Source organism: Enhydra lutris, unplaced genomic scaffold (assembly GCF_002288905.1).
Source record: "Enhydra lutris kenyoni isolate GAN:26980312 unplaced genomic scaffold, ASM228890v2 scaffoldscaffold8, whole genome shotgun sequence".
In the NCBI taxonomy this organism is placed as follows: Eukaryota; Metazoa; Chordata; class Mammalia; order Carnivora; family Mustelidae; genus Enhydra; species Enhydra lutris.
Genome location: NW_019154092.1, coordinates 39,676,596 through 39,700,747, shown reverse-complemented (window position 1 = coordinate 39,700,747; position 24,152 = coordinate 39,676,596). Strand labels below are relative to the sequence as shown.

Here is a 24,152-nt window from a genome sequence, read left to right as displayed (position 1 = left end):
TCTCTATCTCTGTCAAATAAATAAAATCTTTAACAGCAACCAAAAAAGGTAACCAGATTTGACAGATTATCTTCTACAAAACCAATTAGATTGATAGCAAATTCCTCTCAGCTAACTATACAAGGTGATAAATTCATGGAATGATCACTTTAATGTTCTGAGCAAGAATATATATCAGTCTAGAATCCTGTGTCCAGCTAGGCTTTCAGTAATTCCAGAGTGAGGACAGAATTAGTGAATTGCCATACAAGCAAAGAGAAATAGTGTTTACCACTCATAGATCTATACTTAAACTGCCACTGAAGAATATATTTTTAAGAAAAAGGAAATCATACCCACAAGAAAGGGGAAGCAAGAAAGAAATAGAGTAAAAATATTGATATTGATTTAACAAATTTAAACAAGTATTAGTAAATAGTACTAATAATGATTATCACCAGGGCATGAGAAAATGTGGACCCGAACTGCTAGAACGCAATAATCTTTGAGAAGGAAGGTAGATAATGAAAGTTAAAACATAATTAGGTTCTTGATCACAGCTCATCCCCAAGTGATAGGGGACTAGAGGTATTGATGAACTTCAGACTTCAGTAAGTTAAGTGTGCATGTTAAAATTGTAAAAGTAACCCTCCCCCCAATAAGAAACTTATAACTTCTAAACCAATAGAGGGAATAAAAGGGAACAAAACCTCAATCGATCCACTAGAAGGCAGGAAACAAGGAAAGAGAAGCAAAAGAAAAGCATGGCTAATAATAAAAAATAAAATAAATGTACAGATAGTCAAAATAAATAGAAATAAACTAAACTCATCAGTTAAAGGATAGGTATTCTTATATTAAATGAAAAGAAATAAAATCCAGCTTAAACATGGGATGCAGAAGGGCTGAAAATAAATAGAATACAATGAAATATATCAGGAGCATATCAACAACACAGAAGAAGGTGGCATAGCTGTATTGTTATCTATAAAATTAAACTTTAAGGCAAAAATATTTTGTTAGAAATAAAAATATATTAGACAATGATGAAAGGAACAATTAACCTGGAAGATGTCATCATTCTGAAGGGGTATAAATATTACAACATGTTCCCAAAACACCAGAAGCAAAAAGAAACAAAACTCTTGAAGAAACTTGACAAGTACATAATTAAAGTGAAAGATTTTAATAAACCACTCTCAATAATTGATAAATCATATGAGTAAAAATTTAGCATGGGTGTAGAAGATTTTTACTACACAGTTTATAAACCCGATCTACTGGAACGACGCAGATTCCTGCGTCCAGCTGGTAGAGGATACATGTTCTCAAGCATATAATGACTGTGTACTAAAACCACAGAGCAAATCAACAAACTGAAATTAGTAAGATAGACTCAACATTCACATTCCTTGATCATAGTCAATAAAATTAGAAGAAACTCCAACCTCTCACACCATTTAGAAACAAACTTTAATTTTCATAAAAAATAATAATCATCTAAAAAATCCAGGAGGATTTACGAATCATTAGAACCAATGGGAAAGAAGGTTTAGTAAAGGTTATGGATTCAAGATTAATTTACAAATTTTAATAAAAACAACAAGCAAACATTTAATTTAAAAATACATGATTCACAAAATCAATTACAAGGTGCCTAAGAAAAACTCCAACACAAGAGCTTTCTGGAAATTTGAGGATATCCAAGAATATTTAAATGGAGAAATACGTTATGGAATCCCAAATTCATTAAGAACTCATTTTTCCCAGATTATCCTATAAATGCAATTCAATTTCAGTCATATTTCTGAAAGGCAATATCCAGCAGCTTAAGCTGCTAATAAATTCCCATCCATAAAGGGCTAACTATTGTGAAGACTATTTTGAATAATGAAAATAGTATTAATAAGTGGGGATATTTACCCTGCTGGATAAATAGAAATTTAGAGATACCACAGATCTCTAAAAACTAAAACAGTGTGGTATTGATAGAAGGAGAAACAAAGAAAAATCAGTGAAAGAGAACAGTTTAGAAACACACATAGAGGCAGTGTTATAAATCAGAAAGGAACTATTCAAATATCAGTGTGCAAACAATTGCTTTACCATATGAGGAAAGATAAAATTAGATCTTTTTACCTTTTACCATACACAAAAATAACTTCCAGATGGGCTGAAGACTTAAATGTGGAAAAGCAACACTCTTAAGATTTTTAGAAGAAACTTTAAGAGTGTCTTTTGAATTTGAACTTAAGATGGAGTTTCTTGAACAATTCACTAAAAGTACAAATAACAAAGGAAAATATTGATAAAGTCCACTAAAACTAAAAAAATGCCTGTATGATGAAAGACACCATAGGCAGAGGAGAGATGATAAAAAACATACTAAAGTATATGAACAGAAAAAACTACAGAAGAGCATGGTCTTAGTGACCAACATATATGGGTTGTTTAGATCACTCTCAGCAATGTACATGTTTAATCTCTCCAAATAATCAAGAGAATATAAATTAAGATCACAACAAAATACCATTGTATACATACTGAAATAAAATTTTCAAATATATATCTTAAGGATGATGTGGGGGATGGGAGCCTCATTACTGCTGGTGGTAATCACTGTGGAGCTCCCATCTTGGAGGGCAATTTTACAGTAATACCTAACACACCAGAGGGGAGCACACCCAGGACCCAGCAACTCTTTGTACCTACTCAGAGCACATGTCACAGATGGGCAGCAGAATGCAGATATGGAAGAGCCCATGTTAGTGCTGTTCACAGTGGCAAAAAAACTAGGCACAACCTCAACAAGGCTGCCCGACTCCCAGCCTTCCACAGATGGAAACATGACAGGGCTGTCTCTGTTCGATGACTATCACACAACAGTTACACAAATGAACTCAAGTTGCTAGCATCAACAGGGTGACCTGAAAAGCCTAGTATTAGCTGAGAGGAAAGTCAGTTGCATGCAGCATGACAGGATCAATGATATAATGGTGAGGGGGGAAATGGTAGCAACTCCATCACGAACACAGCACCTGCATGGGCAGCCGCATTGTGGAGACCCATTCAGCTCATCCTCCCAGAGGACCCTAGACAGTGGGGCCATTTGCATCTCCAGTGTGTGGAGGATGACCCTGAGACAGAGATGTGCACTGAGGTGTTTTTCTTATAAATTCTAAAACATGAAAAGAAGTACATTTTTTGTATGAAGACATCACGGGCAAACCAAAATCCATGGAGACGATACAGGTGATGGTGTTTATTCACAGGAGGGAGTAAGAGAGTGGGGTGCCTGGTGAGACTTTAGACCTACCTGTCATCTCTTCTTTGAAGAAGAGAAAGGTCTGCAGTGCCTGGGTGGCTCAATGGGTTAAGCCTCTGCCTTCGGCTCAGGTCATGATCTCAGGGTCCTGGGACCAAGGCCCGCATCAGGCGCTCTGCTCAGCGGGGAGCCTGCTTCCCTCTCTCTCTCTGCCTGCCTCTCTGCCTACTTGTGATATCTCTCTGTCAAATAAATAAATAAAATTAAAAAAAATAAGAGAGAGAAAGGTCTGGTGTGCCTGGGTGGCTCAGTGGGTTAAAGCCTCTGCCTTCGGCTCAGGTCATGATCTCAGGGTCCTGGGATTGAGCCCCGCATTGGGCTCTCTGCTCGGCAGGAAGCCTGCTTCCCCCTCTCTCTCTGCCTGCCTCTCTGCCTACTTGTGATCTCTGTCTGTCAAATGAATAAATAAAATCTTAAAAAAAATTAAAAATTAAAAAAAAATTAAGGTCTAAGCCAATTAGGCGGAGTGTTAGCACCTGTTCTGCCTTTGAAATCTGGTGGTGGGTGTATGGGTGTCTTATACTACTTTTCTGTATGTTTGAATTGTTGCAGTTCAAAATGTAGAAAGATGTAAAGAAATTAAATTTTAGAAAAGAAAGCAGGGGCACCTGGGTGACTCAGTCAGTTAAGTATCTGCCTTCGGCTCAGGTCGTGATCCCAGGATCCTGAGATTGAGGCCCATATCAGTTTCCCTGCTTGGCGGAGAGCCTGCTTCTCCCTCTCCCTCTGTCTGCTGCTCCCCTACTTGTGCTCTCTATTTCTCTGTCAAATAAATTAATAAAATCTTAGAAAGGAAGAAAGGAAAGAAGGAAGGAAATGGATGGCATCAGTGTGATGCTTACAAGGGGCTTATGTGGGCTATAGGTGTTAATATGGCTTGCAAACTTGGGGACATAATACTGGAAAACTGCAAAGTAGGAAGAACAGGTTAGAATGGATCTTAATGATCCATGATCACCTGTGTGACTTCTGGTGTGTTATCCAGCTTCTCTAAGCCTTTTTCTTCATCCACAAGATGGAAATAACAATACCCCTCTTGGATTGTGGTGATAAATAGAAAAGAAAAAAAAATCTTTGTGGAACTAGCGTGTCTGATGGTAGCTGTCATCACTGGTTTCCAGAAAAGAAGACAGGCCTAAGGGGGTCTCTTGGCAGTCAGGGGTCCAGCACAGCCTGGACCAACTCCCACAGCTGTGCTCCCAGTTCAAAGACAAGAGGCTGGTACAAGCCAGACAGGACCTCAGCTCTCAGGATGGAGGTGTACCTGGGTTCACTAGGATGGGAACTCCAGACTAAAACAGAAAGCAGAAACCCAGTTATGGACCCAGGCACAAGCCATGTGCAGGGCAAGTTTCTGCCTTGACTGGAGGTTGGAGGGATTTACAGAGTCTGGAGATCTCAGGATAAAGCTCTCTGTGTTGACTTCTTAAAAAAATTTAACAGGGGCACCTGGGTGGTTTAGTGGGTTAAAGCCTCTGCCTTCAGCTCAGGTCATGATCTCAGGGTCCTGAGATAGAGCCCCACATCGGGCTCTCTGCTCAGCAGAGAGCCTGCTTCACCCCCTCTTCTCTCTCCACCTGCCTCTCTGCCTACTTGTGATCTCTCTCTCTGTCAAATAAATAAATAAAATCTTCAAAAGAAAAATTTAACATTATCGTTTGAGTAATTTTAGGTTCAGAGCAAAATGGAGTGGAAGTACAAAAAGTACCTATGTACCCGTCCCACCCTCCCACCGCCTCCCACCATGTTGACTTTTGAGACCACCCTCCAGTGGGCAGATGATTAAGCTTAGAAGTGGGTTTTTCCTCTTCCTCTGGTCTCCTTTGTAAGTTTCTTATGTGTGTGTTTACAGGGGAGCGTCGGCTGGAAAATGAAAAGGACAACTTTGAAAGGGGGGCTGAAGACAAGTTCATGCTAGATGCTCCAGATCTTGGGCAGCTGATGAAGATCAATGTTGGCCACAACAACAAGGGTGGGTCTGCAGGTTGGTTCCTGTCCAAGGTAGGTTCAGTGGCCTGTCTGTTTTCCCTGTTGCCTGGGAGGGGGAATTCTGGCTCTTTAGGGGGCCTATTTCAGCCCTAACCTCCCTCTCTTGGTCTGTCTCCACTCTTGTGCCCAAGCCTGCTGGCCAGCCATGTTGCCCGACTCCCAGCCTCCCAGACCCTGTGCATGTTACCACCTTCTCCGAAAGCCTGGGGCTCCCATCCCAAAGTAGCCAGGGCCTGATCGCCCTTCAAGACTCAAGCTTTCCCTGACTCCGGCCCACCAGAACCTCTCCTTCCCATGAATGTTTATAACCCTGCCTGCTTAGGGCATTCATCGGACCCTAAGTTTTCTTGTGACTTATCTTGGGCTATTACCCTGCCACATCTGCATTTTGGTGCCTCCTAATCTTACCAACCCAAGAGAAAGGTGTGAATCCAGAAGAAAACCAAAAGACATCTGAGAAGCTAACACATATACAGTTCAAAGTTTGTGGGGAGAGCTTATGCCCCTGGCTCTCTCTTGCCTTGCCCTGATTTTGAAGGCAAGACCCCTCAGACTCCCTCTCAGCCTAGTGCTCATTATAATCCCTTCTAGCAAACTCTTGGCTGCAATTTTAAACCTACAGCAGATTAGAGAGAGAAAGAGTCATTGTACTATGTAGGGCTATTGAGGACTACAGTGGGGACTCAGAAGATACGGGCTACCAGCCCTTTGCATATATTCCCTTTCATGAGGCTATCAGTATATTTCAGAGCATTGCAGAATGATAGGGAAAGGTTATTGTAAAATATATATTTGAAAAATATTTTGAGAAAGATCTTACTGCTTAAAACAGAAACCACTCAGGTTTATAACAATTTGACTACAGAGAATGAGGCTGCCTCATAGCTAGGGTTTTGTTATTGTTTAACTTCATTACCTTCTTAGGTCAGCAGTGTTTGGCTACAGTTATCAATTGAAAAGCAGCACTATGTAACTGGGGCTTCTTTTTCTCATCTCACACAAAATCCAGATGGGGTCAGCTCAGGGCTGGTGCAGCTACTTTTAGGCCCCTGCTCTCTTGCTGTGTCACTATCCTGGGCACTGTGGCTTTCATCCCCGAACCACTCCCCCCCTTGTTGCCTCATGATCACATGATGGCTGCTGAACCTCTAGCCATCTTATCTTTGTTCCAGGCAGGAAAAAAAGGGAAAAACCAAAGGAGAAAACCATTTTCTTTTTTTCTGGCAAGCTTGCTTTATTTTGAGAGACGCAGTGCCCTCCTTGGGCTTTCTGCCTACATTTCATGGGCCAGAAATGAGTCGTGTGGCCGCTCTAGCTACAGCAGAAAGTAGGACAAGTGGCTGGCTTTCCATTCTTTGTAGTAGAAGTAGGCTAAGAAGAAGGTGCTTGGGAAAGGGTTGAGTGAGCATCCTCGCATGTCTGCCACACTCCTCCTAACTAGGCTGGATAGTTCCCGGGAGTACCACCCCGGCTCTTGGCCTGGCTTGGGGCATGAGTTGGTGAAGTGAGGGGTGCCAAGGTTCCTTTGGGAAAAAAGGGGCTTGCCTGGCCCTAAGAGCAGCCAGCCTGGTGCTGAACAGGGTTCCAGGGGGCTAAATGCTGTTTGGATTGGAGAAGAAATGGGGCAGGAGTCCAGAACCCTAAGTAGCCTGTGAACAGGCAGAGTTGTGTCTTCAGGGAGGAGAAGGGAGAGGAGGCAGGGGTGGGGTTGGGGGGGTGGTGCACAGAGCAGATACCTCAAAGCCCTGTCCCTCCATCCTGGGAAGGAAGACAGTCTGGGTGAAGACCCAGGGCTAGTGCACAGAGCTGCAAGGTGCACCTCAGGCCTGAGTGTGGCCTTGACGAGGTTTTGCACCCGCCCCCTCCCCACTGCCAGGTCAGGCTCCTTCTTGGTCACATGGGCCCACTCACCCGACATGCTCTCCTCAGAAACTTCACAAACGAGGTGGCAGATTTGCACGCCAGAACAGGCCCCTTTGTTGTCTTCATGCTCAAAGGAAAGGGCAGCTTGGCAGAGTGAGAACATGTTTTTTTCCTTTTCTTTTTTCCCTTTAAGATGTTGTAAATTTCATTCCATTGCCTTCTGAAATTTGATATTGAAGCCAAGGGGATTTTTGTTTCTTTCAGGATTGTCTGTTTTATTTATTTATTTTTTTCAACCAGAATGCTTGCAGAATTTTCTTTCTTTATATTTATAATAAGAAATCTAGAAGAGGGGGACTATGTTAGTTCATTTATAACCCCGTACGCTTTCCCTTCCTCCCTCCCTCCCTTCTTTCCTTCCTTCCTTTTGCTTTTGTTTTTAATTTCTCAGGGACATGATTAGGCTTTACTTTGATGCAAAGGATATTTATTTATTTATTTATAATTTATTTAATTATTTATAGTTCAGAAAAGAGATCTCCTATTATATACCAGATTCTTGCCTGGATAGCATCTGTTCTGGCCTCTTCTTTGGGAGCACCTTAACCATTTATAGGAGCTCAGTTCTCTGCTTTGTAAAGCTCTCTGCTTCCCTTTGACTCCTTCCTCCTCTGTGCTTTGCATCCTGTGAGAACCCGTCGCCTTCCCCCACCCCCTCATTGACTGGCTCTTCCAAACTCTCAGGTCCATTCCTTTCTCCTGTCAATGTGCATTTTAATTCTGAATGTTCCTATTATTTTTTTCTTCTTAAAAAAGTGATGCATATTCATTGTAAAAAGTTAGGAAATACAAATAAACAAAAAATGAGATAAACTTAAACCACCACGATTTTACCACCCAGAGATAACCAGTCTGCATATCTTGGTGCATACCCTCCAGCTATTTTTCTGTGAATCTATATACATATATCTTTGTTTATAAAATGTCATCATCATTAACAGTGTTTTACAGCTGCTTTGTTTCCACTTGGATATTCCACAGATATCCCCATGTTATTTCAATAGAATGACATGAAAGTCTTTACAATGTAAATTTTTAATGAGTGCTCTAGTATTTCAGTGCACAGATATACCATGACTTATGAAACTGACCCTCTTTTGTTGAACATCCCTTTCCTCAGCATTCCTCATACCATAAAGAGTGCAGTGACACACATCCTTGTAGCTTATCTTTATACACATCTAGAATTATTTCTTACGATAAATTCCCAGGAGTTGGTTAAAGGACTCGCAGGATGGTGAGAACTTGATGGATTTGCTGCCTTTTGGTTTTGATACCTTTCCTTATTTACTCTAGTTCCCTTTAATACCATCTTTTGCCCTGCTGTCCTTAAAGATGTGTGGTCCTATTTCATAAAAACCAAAACTTCTTGTATTCCACGAAGCATGCCCACTTTCCTGAATCCTGGTACTGCATGCTGTGTGGGACCCCTGGCAGAGTTCTACCTTTCTTTCTGTGGAATGACGTTTCCACCTTCCCTCCTGACCTTCCCCCTCCCTTCTTTCTTTCCTTATTTGCTAATCAGACACTATTTTGAACCGGAAGGCCAAGCAGGCTACTTTCAGCATGAGATCGATTCTTCTCTTTGCGGCTGTCACATTTGCAGGGGTGAGGTCAGGGCCCCATATGCCTGCTCCCCACCCCCAACCCCACCCCAGTAGCAAGGCAGGTGTCCCTCTCCAAGGTGTGCTGCCTTCTGAAAAGCTCCTAGCTCCTCTACTTTAAGCCAAACCAGAATGCTTCCTGGGGATAAGACAGAAGACACCTCCAGCTCTCTGTGGGCGAGTGTGCTGGATTTCCTTGCTATTTTCCTGAGGAAGGGAGGAAGGAGGGCTTTAGGTCCCGGGCACGGTGGGTGCAAGTGGGCAGCCAGAGGCTAAGGAAAGGCACTTTGTGATCAGGCCGTGGACAGCCAGCTCTAGCATCCTGTCTCTCCCACCTCTCGTGTCGCACTGTCCCTCCTCCGCTCACTCTGACGGATCTGCGGGCCCGCAGCTCCCCAGGGATGCCAGTTAAAGGGGCTATTGAACTGAATGTGTCTCCAGATTTGACACTTGCACAGCAAGTGCTCCTGGTCCTCAAAACTGCCAGGCTGTTTGCCTTAGACTTTGCATGACAACCTCTCCTTTGGTGTTTACCTTTACGGGCTTGGTGGGATAAACCTAAAATCCAGTATAATTGACCCATTGACCCCATAGGTGGTCTCCCTTCTATTCATCTGCCCACGTGTGCTTCTCAAGTGGTTGGGCCTCAGGGAGACCCACACACCCTTCCGCCCTGCCTCTGCCTCTCCCGGAGCTGGGGGCGCTGGCATCCTTCCCCAGCTCTTGCCCCTACCCATGGCTTGGGCCTCCGTGTCTGGTTAGTCCACAATTTTGATCAACTCAAATGGTCAGTGCGGTTCAAAGACCGCTTGGGAAGAGCCACAGTCACAGGATGGAACATTACACACCAACGGGTCCTGTCCTTGGTCCATCTGCTGCAGTAAACAGATTGGCCCAAGGCCCTGTGGCTCTTCAGTGGCAGGCTTGTCCATACCCCAGGTCCTCTGGACTCCCGGCTGGGACTCCCTCCACAGTGTCACGTGTTAGTCCCGATGAGGAGATCGCCGCTGGTGCTCCTGGGGGTGTTAGCACAGCCTGCACCGCCAGCCCTGGTAGGACAAGGAGACAGAGGCCCCTGGAGACGAATTCAGGGATGGCAAGAAGCTCGGTCTGTCCTTCCCTTACCAGTTAAAACTCAACAGTCAACAAACATTTATGTGGCCGCCAACTGCAGTTGTTATGATAAACATCATTCTGCTCCTTAAAAGAGTAAGACAGGGGGTGCCTGGGTGGCTCAGTCGTTAACGGCTACCTTAAGCTCAGGTCATGATCCCAGGGTTCTGGGATCAAGCCCACATCATCGGGCTCCCTGCTCAGTGGGAAGCCTGCTTCTCCCTCTCCCACTCCCCCTGCTTGTGTTCTCTCTCTTGCTGTGTCTCTCTCTGTCAAATAAATAAATAAAATCTTTAAAAAAAAAAAAAGTCAAGTCCCTAAAATAATCATACCTATTCTGCTGTAAGGGTATCATATCCCAAACTTTCAGGGAGAGCCCAGCTTTCAGTGAACAAATATTCTGTCTTGGGATCCCCACGAATAGAGTAGTGTTGATCGGACCAGATTCCCTGATTGGGACACCAGAATGACCATGACTTTAATGCAAAGCAGGAGATAAAAAGTCTTGAGTAAGGTACAAACAAAGGTTGTGGGGGTAAGCTGTGTCTCACGGGGCACCAGGGGGTCCCCTGGGGAGGGTTTTGCCCGGAGGGGCAGGGAGGAGGACACCTGTGGGCAGAGGAGGAGGGGCTGGAGTGTGGGGCACAGATGCGGAGTAGCGCTGGGCCAGAGCATGGGGTTTAGCAGACTGAGAAGTGGGAAGTAAATTAGGGAGGTGGGTGTGGGCCGGGTCTCTGCAGATCTGATCATAATAAGCCATCAGAGGTCTTTGTTGGCCAAGGTGGAGCAGTGGTCTGAGGTGGTGATGAGGGAGTAGGGGGGTATGGGTGGGCTCAAAGGAGAGGAGGTACAGAGGAAGAAGAGAATGTTAGGGCGTCACCATTCAAAGGCTGACATTAACAGTTATTTATATTATTTGACAGAGTTTTTCAGTATGATGACTGAGAAACCTTGAGTCTGAGGGGAAGGATAGCCTCATGACAGAAAGAAAATCTCACCTTTCTTTGGTGGGCCTCAGTTTCCCCCATAGAATACTCTCTCGCTCTTCCATGAGCCTGGATCTTCCCTGCTAACTCCTAGATGCTGAGATTTGTTTTAAAGTCAGTTCATTAGCTCTGAAAGTCTTCTTCCTTTTTTTCTGCTGTGTCGAATCTTACCTGTCCTTTGCCCTATAATCTTAGAACTCTAAAAGGGAGCCACAGTTCAGCAGTGGCTCTGGGGAGTTGGTGACGGCTGCTCCCAGGTCATGGGCCACTTCTACCGGATTACCTATGTGCATTTTTAAAGGGAAGACTGAAAATTCCTTGAAAGCAGAGGCATGTTTTACGTGCACTGCCGGCCGTCGTGGCTGGCACACAGCGGGAACCTTCTGTGGCCCCCTCCGATTTTGCGAATCCTGGGCACCTTGGCACGTGGGTGAGAGGGAGGAAACCCGTCCCTCTCCTCACGCCGCTCCGTGTGTGCGGGAGGGTTCGCTTTTGCACAGAACAGGCCTCTGTTCCAGTCAGTTCATATGAAATTGGTGGACGTTCTTCCAGTACAGAGCGGGGAGAGCGGTTATGAATCGCAGCTCTCACGCCACATCTGTCTAAAAGCTGCCGACCCCAGGCCCCACTCCCTGGGCTCACCCACACGTGTTTACCCCAGGGGGCAGTGGGGGTGCGAAAATGGAAGCCCCGAGGCCCTGGATCATTTGGGAGTGTTTGTGAACCGCAGTCAAGAACAGGGAAGAGATGAACCTGCTTGGCGGCTCCATCTTTTCCTCTTCTCCTTCGGGACAGTGGAAGCTTCCTGGCTTTCCCCATTGGCTGGTCTCACCTTATGACTCTGCTGTGTCCTTGGTGCTGCTGAAGACAGTGGGCTCCAGCACGGACAGGCCTCACCTCCCCGGGGGCTCGTGAGCTCAGCTTTCCCTCTCGCCTCTGAGAAGGCAAGCCCTGCCCGTGGGCTTGTCTTCTGAGGGAGGGTATGGCCCCAGGAGATAACGTTCTTGTTTTTTATTTGGTCATTGCTTCTGTCTGTCCGACTGTCTGTCTCTCTTTCTCTCTCTCTCTCTCTCTCTCTCTTTCACACACACACACACACACTCTCTCTCTCTCTCTCTCTCTCTCTAGGCATGTGCTTCTCTGTCATGGGGAAGGGAATTTCTATCTCCCCAGTCTTCTACAATGTTCTCTGCCTTAACAACAGAATCCATGAAGCCAAGCTCTGGTAGGAACACTGACAGACATTTTCTTTGGTTAAAAAAAAAAAAAACATTCCTGAGATATCCTGAATTCTTCCAAGTAACGCCTTGAAAACTCAGAGGTGTCTGGGCAGGTCGTGAACAGAAATGGGAAAGCTGCCCCCTCCTCCCTTAGAAGGGACCCTTGGGTATGCCCCTCTGAGCAACAGCGGTCAGAAGTCAGCCCAGGACCCCCGTCAGCAGAGGCCAGAAATGCTTTTGGGAGAAGCTGTGCCCCCTCTCCCTGGCTAGTCTCTCCATACATTGGTCATTTCCTTCCCTGCCTCCACCTCTCCGCTCCTTCCCGCTGTGAGGTGCTCCCAGATATTCAGCTCTCGGGGAGCCAGCCTCCTCCAGCTTCATCCTGCAGACCTGGCGGCCATGAATTTTCATAGATGATTGTTTACACATTGTAATAAGCACCTGGAAAATTTTTAGAACTGTCCATGGACTTTTATACTTTCTGTACCAGTACTTAAATCTGTTATCTTCTCTCTCAGCTTTTCTTTGTATTCAGTATTTTTGGAGAATCTAGTTTTAACATCTTGGTTGTTATTCAAAAATTTATGTTTCAAGTATCACCTCTTTCCTTTGTGATTCAGCTAGTTTTATCCTGGGGAGGTGTTAAATGGTGCCCATTCTATTTTTCAGACTAGCTGAACTTCTCAGGTCAGGAATTTCCATCAGACACCAGGCCAGTAGAAGGCCCTTTGTGGATGACAGCTCCGTGGGCTGGGAGGGTGCTGCTCTGGCTCTTGAAACCGTGGCTGGCACACTTGTCTGTGTGAACATTTAAATACAGAGATGGTGAAGCTGTACATCTAGGTTTATTAGTAGACTTGACAGCCTATCTGATAAACTGGGTCCTATCTTCCTTCACTTTGCTTTTCCAGCTCTGTGAGTGTCAGAGTAAGGGGGATAGGAGGCAGACCTTTGTCATTGACTCCCCAATCTCCCCCTAACATGGAGATGAAAGACACAGAGAAATGTGCAGACAGGAGAATTGGGAGAGGCTGGACTTCAGTGGCAGAAGTCTCTCTGGGCTGTGCCACCGTGGTCTCCAGGTACTCAGCTTGAGAGTACAATCAAATTGGCAGGCTCTGAAGGGTGACTCACACCAACCAAACTCACAAGGGCCTGATTTATAAACCGAAGCCTGAATGTTGATTTATTGGAGAAGAGAAGCCTGGTAGGACAGTGGCTTCTAATCATTCACTCAGGCCACTGGCTCCCGTTAATGGGTTGTGTCCTCAGGAAGACAGTCCTTGGCCCAGAAGTTTCCCTGAACTTTAATGAACACGGAATTAAAACAAGGTGAGATGACTTAGGCAGCACACCACAGACACTTTGATATTAGGAAATGAGTCTTTCATTGAAATCAGAGCCCCTCTCTCTTGGGCAGTCTTGGGACCACCTGGGCAGACATGTCCACTTTCCCTGCACAGTGCTATGAATGGAGGACATGTTCTAGTGATGGACCAGTCTGCTTATCTTAGAGTGGGTTTTCAGTTGGGTTCCTGGGACATTTGGGAAGGTCCCTCAGCTCCTGGGAAACTCTGAAAGACACCCACCCCCCCACCGCAACCCTTATCTGCAGCCTCACCAGCCTACCTCACATTGTGAGTGCCCTGGAGAAAGCTTCGTAGATGGCCGATTCCGTTAGTCTCCCTGTCCATGGCTGATGTTTTCTGACCTCATCACCAGATCTCAGGATTCTGTGTGCCTGATTTAGGGCTCATAGTTCTCCTTGCATGGACTCTGCTTCTCATCAAGAAGGTTAGGATCCCAATCTTCATCAGGTGGGGAAGGTGATACTCTTGTTGAAGTCTGCAAATCTAGGCTTCACGCTCGGGTCTCACAGGCTACATCCTGCCAGATTTCCTGCATTCAGTTTTTTAAATGATCTGCAGCGGAAGGGGGAAGAGTGATTCAGTTGTTCAAGTGGGAAGTCATTATCAGTCATCGTCACATGCCTCTCAGTGCTTTGTGCCAGGTGTGTCCTTGTGAGAAGCTTTGAAGGGCCACTAAGAAGGTGGGAGTGTATTCTCTCTCTCTCTCTCTCTCTCTCTCTCTCTCTCTTTTGTTAAGTTTTATTTGTCAGAGAGGGGAGAGAGAGAGCACAAGTAGGGGAAGCAACAGGCAGAGGGAGAAGCAGACTCTCCGCTGAGCAAGGAGCCCGATTCAGCACTCGATCTCAGGACCCAGGGATCATGACCTGAGCTGAAGGCAGACGCTTAACCGACTGAGCCACCCAGGCATCCCGAGAGTGTATTCTCAGAATTCACTCAGGTGGTGGAGGGATTCGATCACCAGGTGAGCCCTCCATGACCCTGGTCATCCCCTCCCTCTCTTCTCCTTCCCAGATTATCATTGAAGATATTGGGAACAAAAGGAAATATGACTTCCCTCTTAACCGCTGGCTGGCCTTGGACGAAGACGATGGCAAAATCCAAAGGGATATCTTAGTGGGCGGAGCTGAGACCACAGGTAGAACTGAAGAAAGGGGAGGCCCAACTGACTGACACTTCGGTTTCTGCCCGAGGCTCCATGTTCTTGTGCATGGGCCTGGAGGCTGGCGATCGAGTGGGAGCCAGCCACTCCTCCTGCTCTTGAAAGTCTTCTGTCCCTTTGGGCTGGAACCTGGGGCTTTGCTGTTGCCAGAGGAAGTGGGGAGATGCCCCTGAGCAAATACTAACGTCCCAGGGCAAAAGAGGTTATCCACTGCATACAGCCAGGATGTGAACTCCTATTCCATCGGACGTTTATGAGGATACGGATTGGCCCTTAACTCCTCCTACTATTGAGTGCTTACTATACGCCGGACTCTCTGCTAGGCACCTGACCCACTTCAGCTCCTTTAATCCTCACAGTGACTATAGCATAGGAACTGTTACCTCTCCCATTTCACAGATGAGCAAACTGAGTCACATAGCTGTTAAGAGACCTGTCCAAGGTCACAGCTGGTAAGTGACAGATCCAGGATTTGATCTGCCACCTATCTCTACCCTGTATGAGTTCCACAGAAAACCTGCAACTCCCTGCATGGGAGGTCATGGATGTTTGAGAAAGTCAGGGTTGTGAATGTGCACACCTGAGAGCGTGCTCTGCTACAAAGCCTCCTGTTGCCCACCACTGCACAGAGAATATGTCCAAGTTCTGGGGCACCATGTGCAAACTGCCCAGAGTGCAGCTCCAGCTCTCGGGAGCATCTTTCAGCATCTTATCTCCCCACCCATCCCCCTCCACCTCATCCATACACTTGTCCCTCTTTCCTGGACCTATGCCCAATTACCCCCCTTCCGCCTCATCTACCTATCTTCTGCTCAGCTGCCCCCCACTCTCCTCCCCTACCTCAGACATGCCTTCCCCTCCCCTCCCCTCCCTGCTGGCCTTACTCTTTCTCCCTCTTTATCTTTAGAACATCTTTCTCCTCAGACTATGATGCCATTTCTCTATCTCTCTGTGCTACCTGCCACTCCCTTTGAGTCCTCCCTCCTTCCTGTGGGTAGGACATGCCCTTCCTTTGCCCTTGCCTATGACTGCTCTCAGGAAATCCAGGGTGCCCCTGCTCCAACACCTTTCAACCTCACACATCATTTGTAACTGAGGCTTGCAAAGTATTTACTTAAAAACAGATACCAGAATGGGTCTGCTATGACCCCCTTAACCATGTTACTCTTCCTTGCCCCCAGTGGTAGAGAGCAGAAGAAATGACCGCCGAGGGCTGGGGACGGCTGGTAGCCTGGGCCATGGGCGGACATCCCGGGTCTGTGTGTTTTGGAGAAGTGGAGCTGGAGACCCCCTCTTTGAGGGCAGGGGTCACCTTCCCCATCTTCATAGTCTCCCTGAGGCCTTGCAGGTAGTAAGCACTCAATCAGCGTTTGATGAACAGAGGAGGGTGTAAATGTCTAAATGAGGGAGGCATCTGCGAAGCCACACGTGCTAGCTCCAAAGAAAAGCTGGGATTTTCATTTCCCTGAGCTCTGGGTGGAGGGCTGTGTGCAGGCTCAGGAGAACTAACAAGGACTAAAGGGCCATTGCCTTCAACTCCAGAACATAATGAAGGGAGGCCAGACCTTAGCAGAGTTTCCTGTCCAGATGCTTGTCTTCAGTGTTTCCTCTAACTTAGCCCCATCCCAGAGCTTAATTGTCCTTTGCTGGTGCTTGCCCAGAACTTCGTCCTCATCTTGCCTCCTGAGTGACCAAAACCCCACAGGGCCCAACTACAGTGTTCTCTCCTTCCCTCATTCTTCCCTCATCCCACCATGTCAGGTAGCCAAGGAGGACACTAGTGCCCTCTATTAAAAGTTGTTTTTTTTAAGTTACGAGCAAAAGACCAAACAAAATGAATCAGATAGCCCCGGATATAAATCTCCATTAATGGAGTTGGCTGTTATAATTAAATCAGACATAACAGAATTCATCCGGTAGCTATTAATAATAGGCACATGGTAATTAATGTTAATAGCAAGTACTATTCTCAGCCAACTCAAATTCTGCCTTCTCTTTGTCAGTTCTTGTAATCAGGGCTGGCAGCTTTTCAGAGTAATCCCTGCAGTTTATTCTGAAATTCAGATGCATGGACACACAAACTCTGAAAAAGATAACGTGAAGCAGAGAGGGGCACTGGATGTCATCTGGGGCAGGAGGACAGGGAGGAATGAGGATGTATGGAGGAGGGAGGGCCTACGGAGGCTGGAGCTGATGAGGGGTGGGGTGTGGATTTTGTAACCAGCTGGCACTTTCTCCTCCCCTGTGGCTTCTACACCAGCTATCTCGTATGTGGTCACCGTCTTCACTGGGGATGTCCGGGGGGCTGGGACCAAATCCAAAATCTACCTGGTCATGTATGGGGCCAGAGGGAATAAGAACAGTGGGAAAATCTTCCTGGAAGGCGGTGTGTTTGACCGTGGCCGCACAGACATCTTCAATATCGAGCTGGCTGTCCTCCTCAGTCCCCTGAGTCGGGTCTCCATCGGGCACGGCAATGTGGGCGTCAACAGAGGCTGGTACTGCGAGAAGGTAAGGGATGCCCCCCAGGGGTTGGGGGGCCTTTCCTGATTCAACCCCTCTTCTTTAATTTGCAAGTACAAATGCTGACCTGCTTCCTGCTTCCTACTTACTTTGGACCAGCGACAGAGCACATGGGCAGGCCCTTTCATTGGGCAGTTGGGTTGGTAATGTGACCATCCACCTTGTTTTGCTTATGGTCAGGAATGAGGGCTGTTCTATGCACACATCCAAGGGCCAAACGTAGGTGCTAGCTGGTAGTTATAAACTGTCCTGATTCTTGGTGTTGTTTCACTTCAGCTTATAAATCTCCTGGGTGGCTCAGACAGTTAAGCGTCTGCCTTCAGCTCAGGTCATGATCCCAGAGTCCTGAGATTAAAAAGAAGTTAAAGCTGAGAATCTAGCAGAGTGAATAGTCAATTCTTGGCTGATAGAAAATTTTGTAGTGTCACAAGAACATTCCTTTGGACATACCTAATGTGAGTGAGTGAGTGACCTAGGCTGGGTACACTTCTGAGTTCTAAACCCATGAGTTGAGAATATGAGTAGAGTAGAGAAAGTATGGGAAGGAGGTTTGAATGGGTTCAAGCCCAGAAGAAGGTTGTTTATTTTTGTGTTATATTCCAGATATTCATTGCTTTTTATGTGATCAACCTTTTTTCTACAGACAAGTAAAGGGAATTAATTTAGTATACCAGTTCATCTGGTTTGGACTGAGATTTTTATGATACACATAAAGAAATACAGTGTTCAAAGAGGGTGTTGTGTGTAGGGGGAAGAATTTGAGATTTGGGCTTATAAATTGGAAGATGGTTGATAGCTACTCGGGAAGACTCCTTGGGGGAGGTATTTCTTGATCTAAGATTTAATGAGACCAGCAACAGGAAGAAAAGTGCCATTCCCTGAGAATCCTAATGTAGACCACCTTAGCATGAAGAGGTTGTCAAACATTGTCAGGAGGTCCCAACCAGGGCACCTGCTGCAGGAGACTCATGATCTGCACCACACCCCCTTCCAGGTGGTGATTCTGTGCCCCTTCACCGGCATCCAGCAGACCTTCCTTTGCCGCAACTGGTTGGATGAGAAGAAGGTGGACGGGCTGATCGAGAGGCAGCTCTACGAGATGGTGTCTCTCAGGAAAAAAAGGCTGAAAAGTAGGTGGTGAGGACCCAGAGGCTGGTGTCCTCCCAGACAGGGCCAGCAGAGGCCAGGATGTCAGCCCCCTGGGCAAGAGCTCTGCTGTGAAGGGGTGCACTTCTGCTTCTCAGTTCTCCTCTAAAGAGGAAGGGAATGGGCCCCGCAGGAAGCCCGTCTCTCCAAGGTACAGGCCACACAGAGTTACACAGTCAGCACCATGGCCAGTACCCCCATGACCCCAAACTGAATAACCTGCTGTGATGGGCTAGATGGTAAACGGAATGGTTCAACACAGCGCACTCTGAATATACACAGGGTGCAAGGAGTCAACTCTTTTTCCTATTTAAAACATACTATAGGCTTTTGCCATTAAAAGGATCATTGAGGTACCCTCTTTCAAGCAGCAAGCAATCCTGGGATCCCTAATATTGGCACCTGTTAGAGTGGGTTTCTGAGAGTGGGCCACACTTGTGCATGGTCTGCACTTCAGTCCTAAACACCTTTGATTTGCTTCTTTTCCCCCACTGGTAACATAAAAACTCTTTACTCTTGAAGTCTTTATGGGACAACTTGACGTGTCTTTGCAGAATTCCCTTGGTCCCTGTGGGTCTGGACAACCGATTTGAAGAAAGCTGGTACCAATTCTCCCATCTTCATCCAGATTTATGGGCAAAAGGGGCGGACGGACGAGATTCTCCTGAATCCCAACAACAAGTGGTTCAAACCAGGCATAATCGAGAAATTTAGGGTAGGAAGGAAGTGTAATGGGGGCGGGAGGGAGGAGGAAGGAGGAAGGGATGTAAGAGGTATTTGTCATGAGGATGGTTTTCTAAGCCAGATTTTGAATCAAGTGTGAAGACAAGCGGGTGCTACACAAAATTCAGGCCCCTGCAAGGGATGCCAGAGTGATCTATTGATTGAAAGGCGTCCGCTTTGGGTCTGGCCCTTCACCTGAATCAGACGCTCCAGAGCCGAGCCTGGGGGAAAGAAGCAGGTATAGAATTTTCTTCAGGAGCCTAGAAACTTGGGGAATCATTATAGAACAGAGACCCTGAGCACATTAGTATCAAACCGCCTGATCTGAACTGAATTAGAGAGTGAGGAGCAAATTGAAAGGAAAGTATAAATAGTAGAATATTTTAAAAGAAATTTAGCTTTAAATTTCTGATGCGTATATAACTAGAGCAAGGCTTGTTTTGCCAACAGAAGTGTGCTCTGACCTTTAGGTGAGAATGATTTGTAATTTTCAGCTGTCTTCCCAGAGCACCCCACTGCTGCTTCTGCTACACACTCACTTCATTGCTCTTCATGTATTTGTCTTCCTGGCTAGACTGCAGGCCCCTAGGGAAAGGGCATGACTGCTGTATTGATCTTTTTGTCTGTTTTAGTGCCCAGTGGGGTCCTGGGGCTGTGGACCTGTGCTAATTTGCAGGGTTGCCGAACGGGTTTTGTTACTGGGAGTTTATTGCTTGGAAGATTTTCTTTATTCTGGATCCTGCTGTGGGTCAGTTATTTTTGTTCAGTTTCGCCAGGCCAGACTGAACTTGGGCACTACACAGCTATCTCACCCTCACGTGCCCTTGGTTGCCAGGGCGTGAGAGGATACAGTCTACAAGAGTGTCCTGGAGCAAAGCCATCCTCACTGCTGAAGACTCGGCCCAGAGCGGGTGTCCTCCTGGGAAGGGGTCAGCTGTGAGATAAACACAATTCACTTGACTATGTCCACCCAAACCTTGTCATTTCTCCCTATAGATTGAGCTCCCAGATCTTGGCAGGTTTTACAAGATTCGGGCATGGCATGACAGAAGGAGCCCTGGTTCTGGATGGCATTTAGAAAGGGTGAGGTCTGCCATCCTGAGGTTTGGGAGGTGTGTGGGAGAGGAACCGGTATGGTCCCTTTCTAATGACCATGTCACCTAAGTTTGCCTTTGTGTCCATTGGGAGTGGGGGTGGGTGAGCATGGGTCTCACAGTGAGACCCAAATTTGGACCTAAGACACGGGGACTTCCTGATGGGGAGAGGACCTCCAAATTTGACTGAGAAAATGCTCAGGTGTTCAGAAGACTTGCCTTCTCCCCCAGTCGCCTGGCTGCTAGGCAAGCATGGGTCTCCAGGGAGCAAGAGGGATAGATGTGAAATCTGGACCACCTTCCACAAGAGTCATCTCAGTGGGATGGCCTTGGCCTCCCTTGGACAAGATAGCAGAATGGTGACCCCAAGGTGTGATAGATCTCTGGTCCACCCTCTTGCTCACCCCAGGACTTCATTCCAGATGACCCTGGTGAACACTCTGACCAAGGACAAGTATAACTTCAACTGCAATCGCTGGCTGGATGCCAACGAGGATGACAATGAGATCGTGAGAGAAATGACCGCCGAGGGCCCTACCGTGCGGAGGATAATGGGTAGTGAGTACTGACCAGTTTTCTATCCCTGGCGAGGCGGTGGAACTCCTAGTTGGCGTGTGCGTGGGGGTCCAGCCCATGAGTGGTTGGTCTCATTTGTTGTCGCTCATCACACCCCCTCCACATGCCAGTGTGGAGTTAGAAAATTCCCAGCCTTCTGACTGGCTTGTGGGAATCTCTAAGACAGGATGCCAGAGCTCTGTGGTGGTGGGTGTGGGAAAGGAAGGTGACATTTATGGCTCTTCAGGTGGGTGAGGGGATGAGAAGAATCCTCTCCAAGCAGTGCTTCTCCACAGCCTTCCTAACATTAAAGAAATATTCTCTTCAAATTATGCACAAGAGTCTCCCCAAAAGGAAGACTGTATCCAGAAGCCATGATTGGCGGCCCCAGATGAGACCTCTGTGTCTATTTAAGGCTCGTAGGAGAGGAACTAAGCTTTTAACCTGGGGTCCAGTTTGCACATTCTCAGGGCTAAAGGGAGATCATTTTGCCTCTAGATTATAGCGGCAGAAGAGACTGAGGCACAGCACATGTCCTGTCCTTTGCTCTGGCAGACATTACTGAGCAATCACAGCCTTCTCTCTCACTGAGTCTGAAATGAGTTTCAAAGCTCCCTACAGGGCGCTCTAAGCAGACGTTAGCAATTGATCTAAGCAGACATTAGCAGTTGATCTAAGCAGACATCAGCAATTGATCGGAACTGGCACTTAAGATAATCAACCCATTTGCTATCACTGTGGCAGTCCTTAATTTTTAAATCATATAGTAATACCACAAAATTACCAAGAATTAAGAATATATAGAAAACAATGTCACTCATCGTTCTAGTAGCTCTTCTCAATATTTGGAAAGCATCACTCCGCAGACATTTGTACATCCAGTAGAAGCTCTGTGTGTATTTGTTGAAATGATTTAAATAGAAGTAAATACTCAAAAACATAGAAACCCCACATGGCAAATATCTGTTAAGAGATCGCACCATCTAGTCATCTAATTAGGCAATGCTGGCGATTAGCACTTTCTGTCATCTACTCGATGCTTCTTCGTTTGTAATTAAAAATGTGACCATAGAATATTTGCGTTTGAAGGCCTTTAAAATAGCGTAATGCAGGGGCGCCTGGGTGGCTCAGTTGTTGAGCATCTGCCTCAGCTCAGGTCATGATCCCAGGGTCCTGGGATTGAGCCCCACATCAGGTCCCTGCTCAGTAGGAACCCTGCTTCTTCCTCTCCCTCTCCCACTCCCCCTACTTGTGTTCCCTCTCTCTGCATCTCTCTCTGTCAAATAAATAAATAAAATCTTTAAATAAATAAATAAAATAGCCTAATGCAACTCAGGAAAACGAGGAGTTCTTGTCCTGATTATACAGTTGGAGACAGAGTCAGACCTAGAACAAGGTCTCCCGCCTCCTGTGTGCACAGGGGCTATACTCTGTCTTTTCAGATTGTGTACTATTTTCTGTGGCAGCAAGGTAGCCATCTCCCTGGGAACATGGTAGGTAAGAGGATTCTGCCCCAAACTGAGACTTGATTTAGCAATATAGCCCATTGAGGCAGAAACACTCCTGTTCTCATCGGATCTATCCCTTCATGTGCCAGAACAGAGCCTGCAGATGTGAACCAATGAGGAGGGGGTCTTGAGACCCACCTGCTTCCTTGGTCTTTCTAACCAGTTCTCTTGACTTCAGCTCCTCATGTCCTGTTTCTGAAGTTACCTGGTGCTTTCATTCCTCAGCCTTTGCTTTCAAATTTCACAAGTGATAGCTCTGATCAGTTCTCTCTGGTCTTGTGAGTCAGGGATCCTCAAAGTTCTCTGAGTGTTATCACCCAGAGAGCTTGTGGCAATGGAGTACACAGCCTCAAGCCCAGGGTTTCTGACTCAGGAAGTCCAGGGTGAGACTTGGGAATTTGTCTCACACATTTCTAAGTGGTGCTGCTGGTGAGGAACCACTGTGCTAAGGTATTAATCACTTTCCCAGGGGCTGTCAAGCTCCCCAAATCTTGTTGCTGTTATCTGTACTTGTCCCTATTTTTTGTTTGGTTAAGTCCTGAAAATACCTGTGTATTGTCATCTTAGTGAGGTTTTTCCAGAAAGAAATCTACCATTTTTACCTAGAATGCCCAAGATGTTCTTTACCTCCATGTCCTCTTTACCTTGACTGAAGCCTGGCCACCCCATTCCTCCAAACCTGTTTTCCCACCTCACAGACTGTGGGGCTGGTGATGGGGTTTTGCCAGACTCCCTCTGCACTCTCAGACATGGGGCTCATGCCATCTCATGATGTTGCCTCTGCCCCAGATCAGCCCCATCTCTGGTGTCCTCTGGTTACTTTTTCTTCCACTGAAGGTGGTATAATGTGTCTCTCAGTCATTCTCTAGACCCCCAACTCCTGCCATTGTTCTAGGGCAGTCTATTAATCTGCTCGGACTCCTGTAACAAAATACCACAGACTGGAGGCTTAAACAACAGAAACTAATTTTCTCACAGTTCTAGAGTCTGGAAGTCCAAGATCATTGTGTCAGCAGGCTTGGGTTCTTATGAGGCCTCTTTCCTTGGCTTGTAGACGGCAGCCTTCTTGCTGTGTCCTCACACAGTCTTCCCTCTGGGTGTCCTGTTTTCTGTGTCCTAATCCCTTCTTATGTCATATTGGATGAGGACGCACCCATAGGATCTCATTTTAGCTTAATCACCTCTTTAAAAACCCTACCTCCATATTGTCATATTCTGAGATACTGGGGGTTAGGACTATTTTTTTTTTTAAGATTTATTTATTTATTTGACAGATAGAGAGAGCACAAGTAGGTAGAGCGGCAGGCTGAGGGAGAGGGGGAAGCTCCCTGCTGAGCAGAGAACCCAATGCAGGGCTTGATCCCAGGACCCTGGGATCATGACCTGAGCCAAAGGCTGATGTTTAACCAACTGAGTCCCCCAGGCACCCTGGGTTAGGACTTGAACATATGGATGGGGATGTGGGGGACATAATTTGGCTGTACCCCAGAGACTTTGATTAGATTCTTTGAGAGCTATCCCTGATAATCTGCATTTTTATCAAGGATACCAAGTAATTTTTTTGCACATCAAAAGTTCAGAGCCTCTGTCCTATTCCTTCCAGTGATTGAGTGGAAAATCCCCTCATCCACATCCTGGTCCCAGTACCTCCCTCGGATCATCCCATGAATGAGCAATGCACCCCACCCCTGGCTCAGGCTTCGGCCTCCCAGCCCTCTCATGACCTTGGTGACACTCCGCTCCATCCTGCAACTCCTTATAGCTCCTTCTCCCCAACATTTCTCCTGGCCTGACTCATGGGTGTGTGGAGGATGGATCTTAGAGGCAAACCTATAAGAAGTCATCAAGGGGGGAGAAGAAGAGGTACTCAAAGTGGGCAAGAATTAACTAGACTAGAAAGAGGGTGAATTCAAGAGCTATTTTGAAGGTGGCTCC

At 46.5% G+C, this 24,152-nt stretch overlaps 1 protein-coding gene across 1 annotated transcript in view; it reads left to right on the top strand.

Moving 5' to 3' along the window:
• The window catches only part of LOC111142652 (lipoxygenase homology domains 1), a 151,372-nt gene that overhangs the window by 38,087 nt on the left and 89,133 nt on the right, over window positions 1–24,152 (top strand). Inside the window, exons 6-12 of the mRNA XM_022495969.1 lie at window positions 5,157–5,305; window positions 14,521–14,644; window positions 16,929–17,179; window positions 18,186–18,321; window positions 18,892–19,052; window positions 20,057–20,143; window positions 20,577–20,712. Coding sequence (XP_022351677.1) covers window positions 5,157–5,305; window positions 14,521–14,644; window positions 16,929–17,179; window positions 18,186–18,321; window positions 18,892–19,052; window positions 20,057–20,143; window positions 20,577–20,712 — 1,044 coding nt within the window. The remainder of the gene's footprint in view (window positions 1–5,156; window positions 5,306–14,520; window positions 14,645–16,928; window positions 17,180–18,185; window positions 18,322–18,891; window positions 19,053–20,056; window positions 20,144–20,576; window positions 20,713–24,152) is intronic.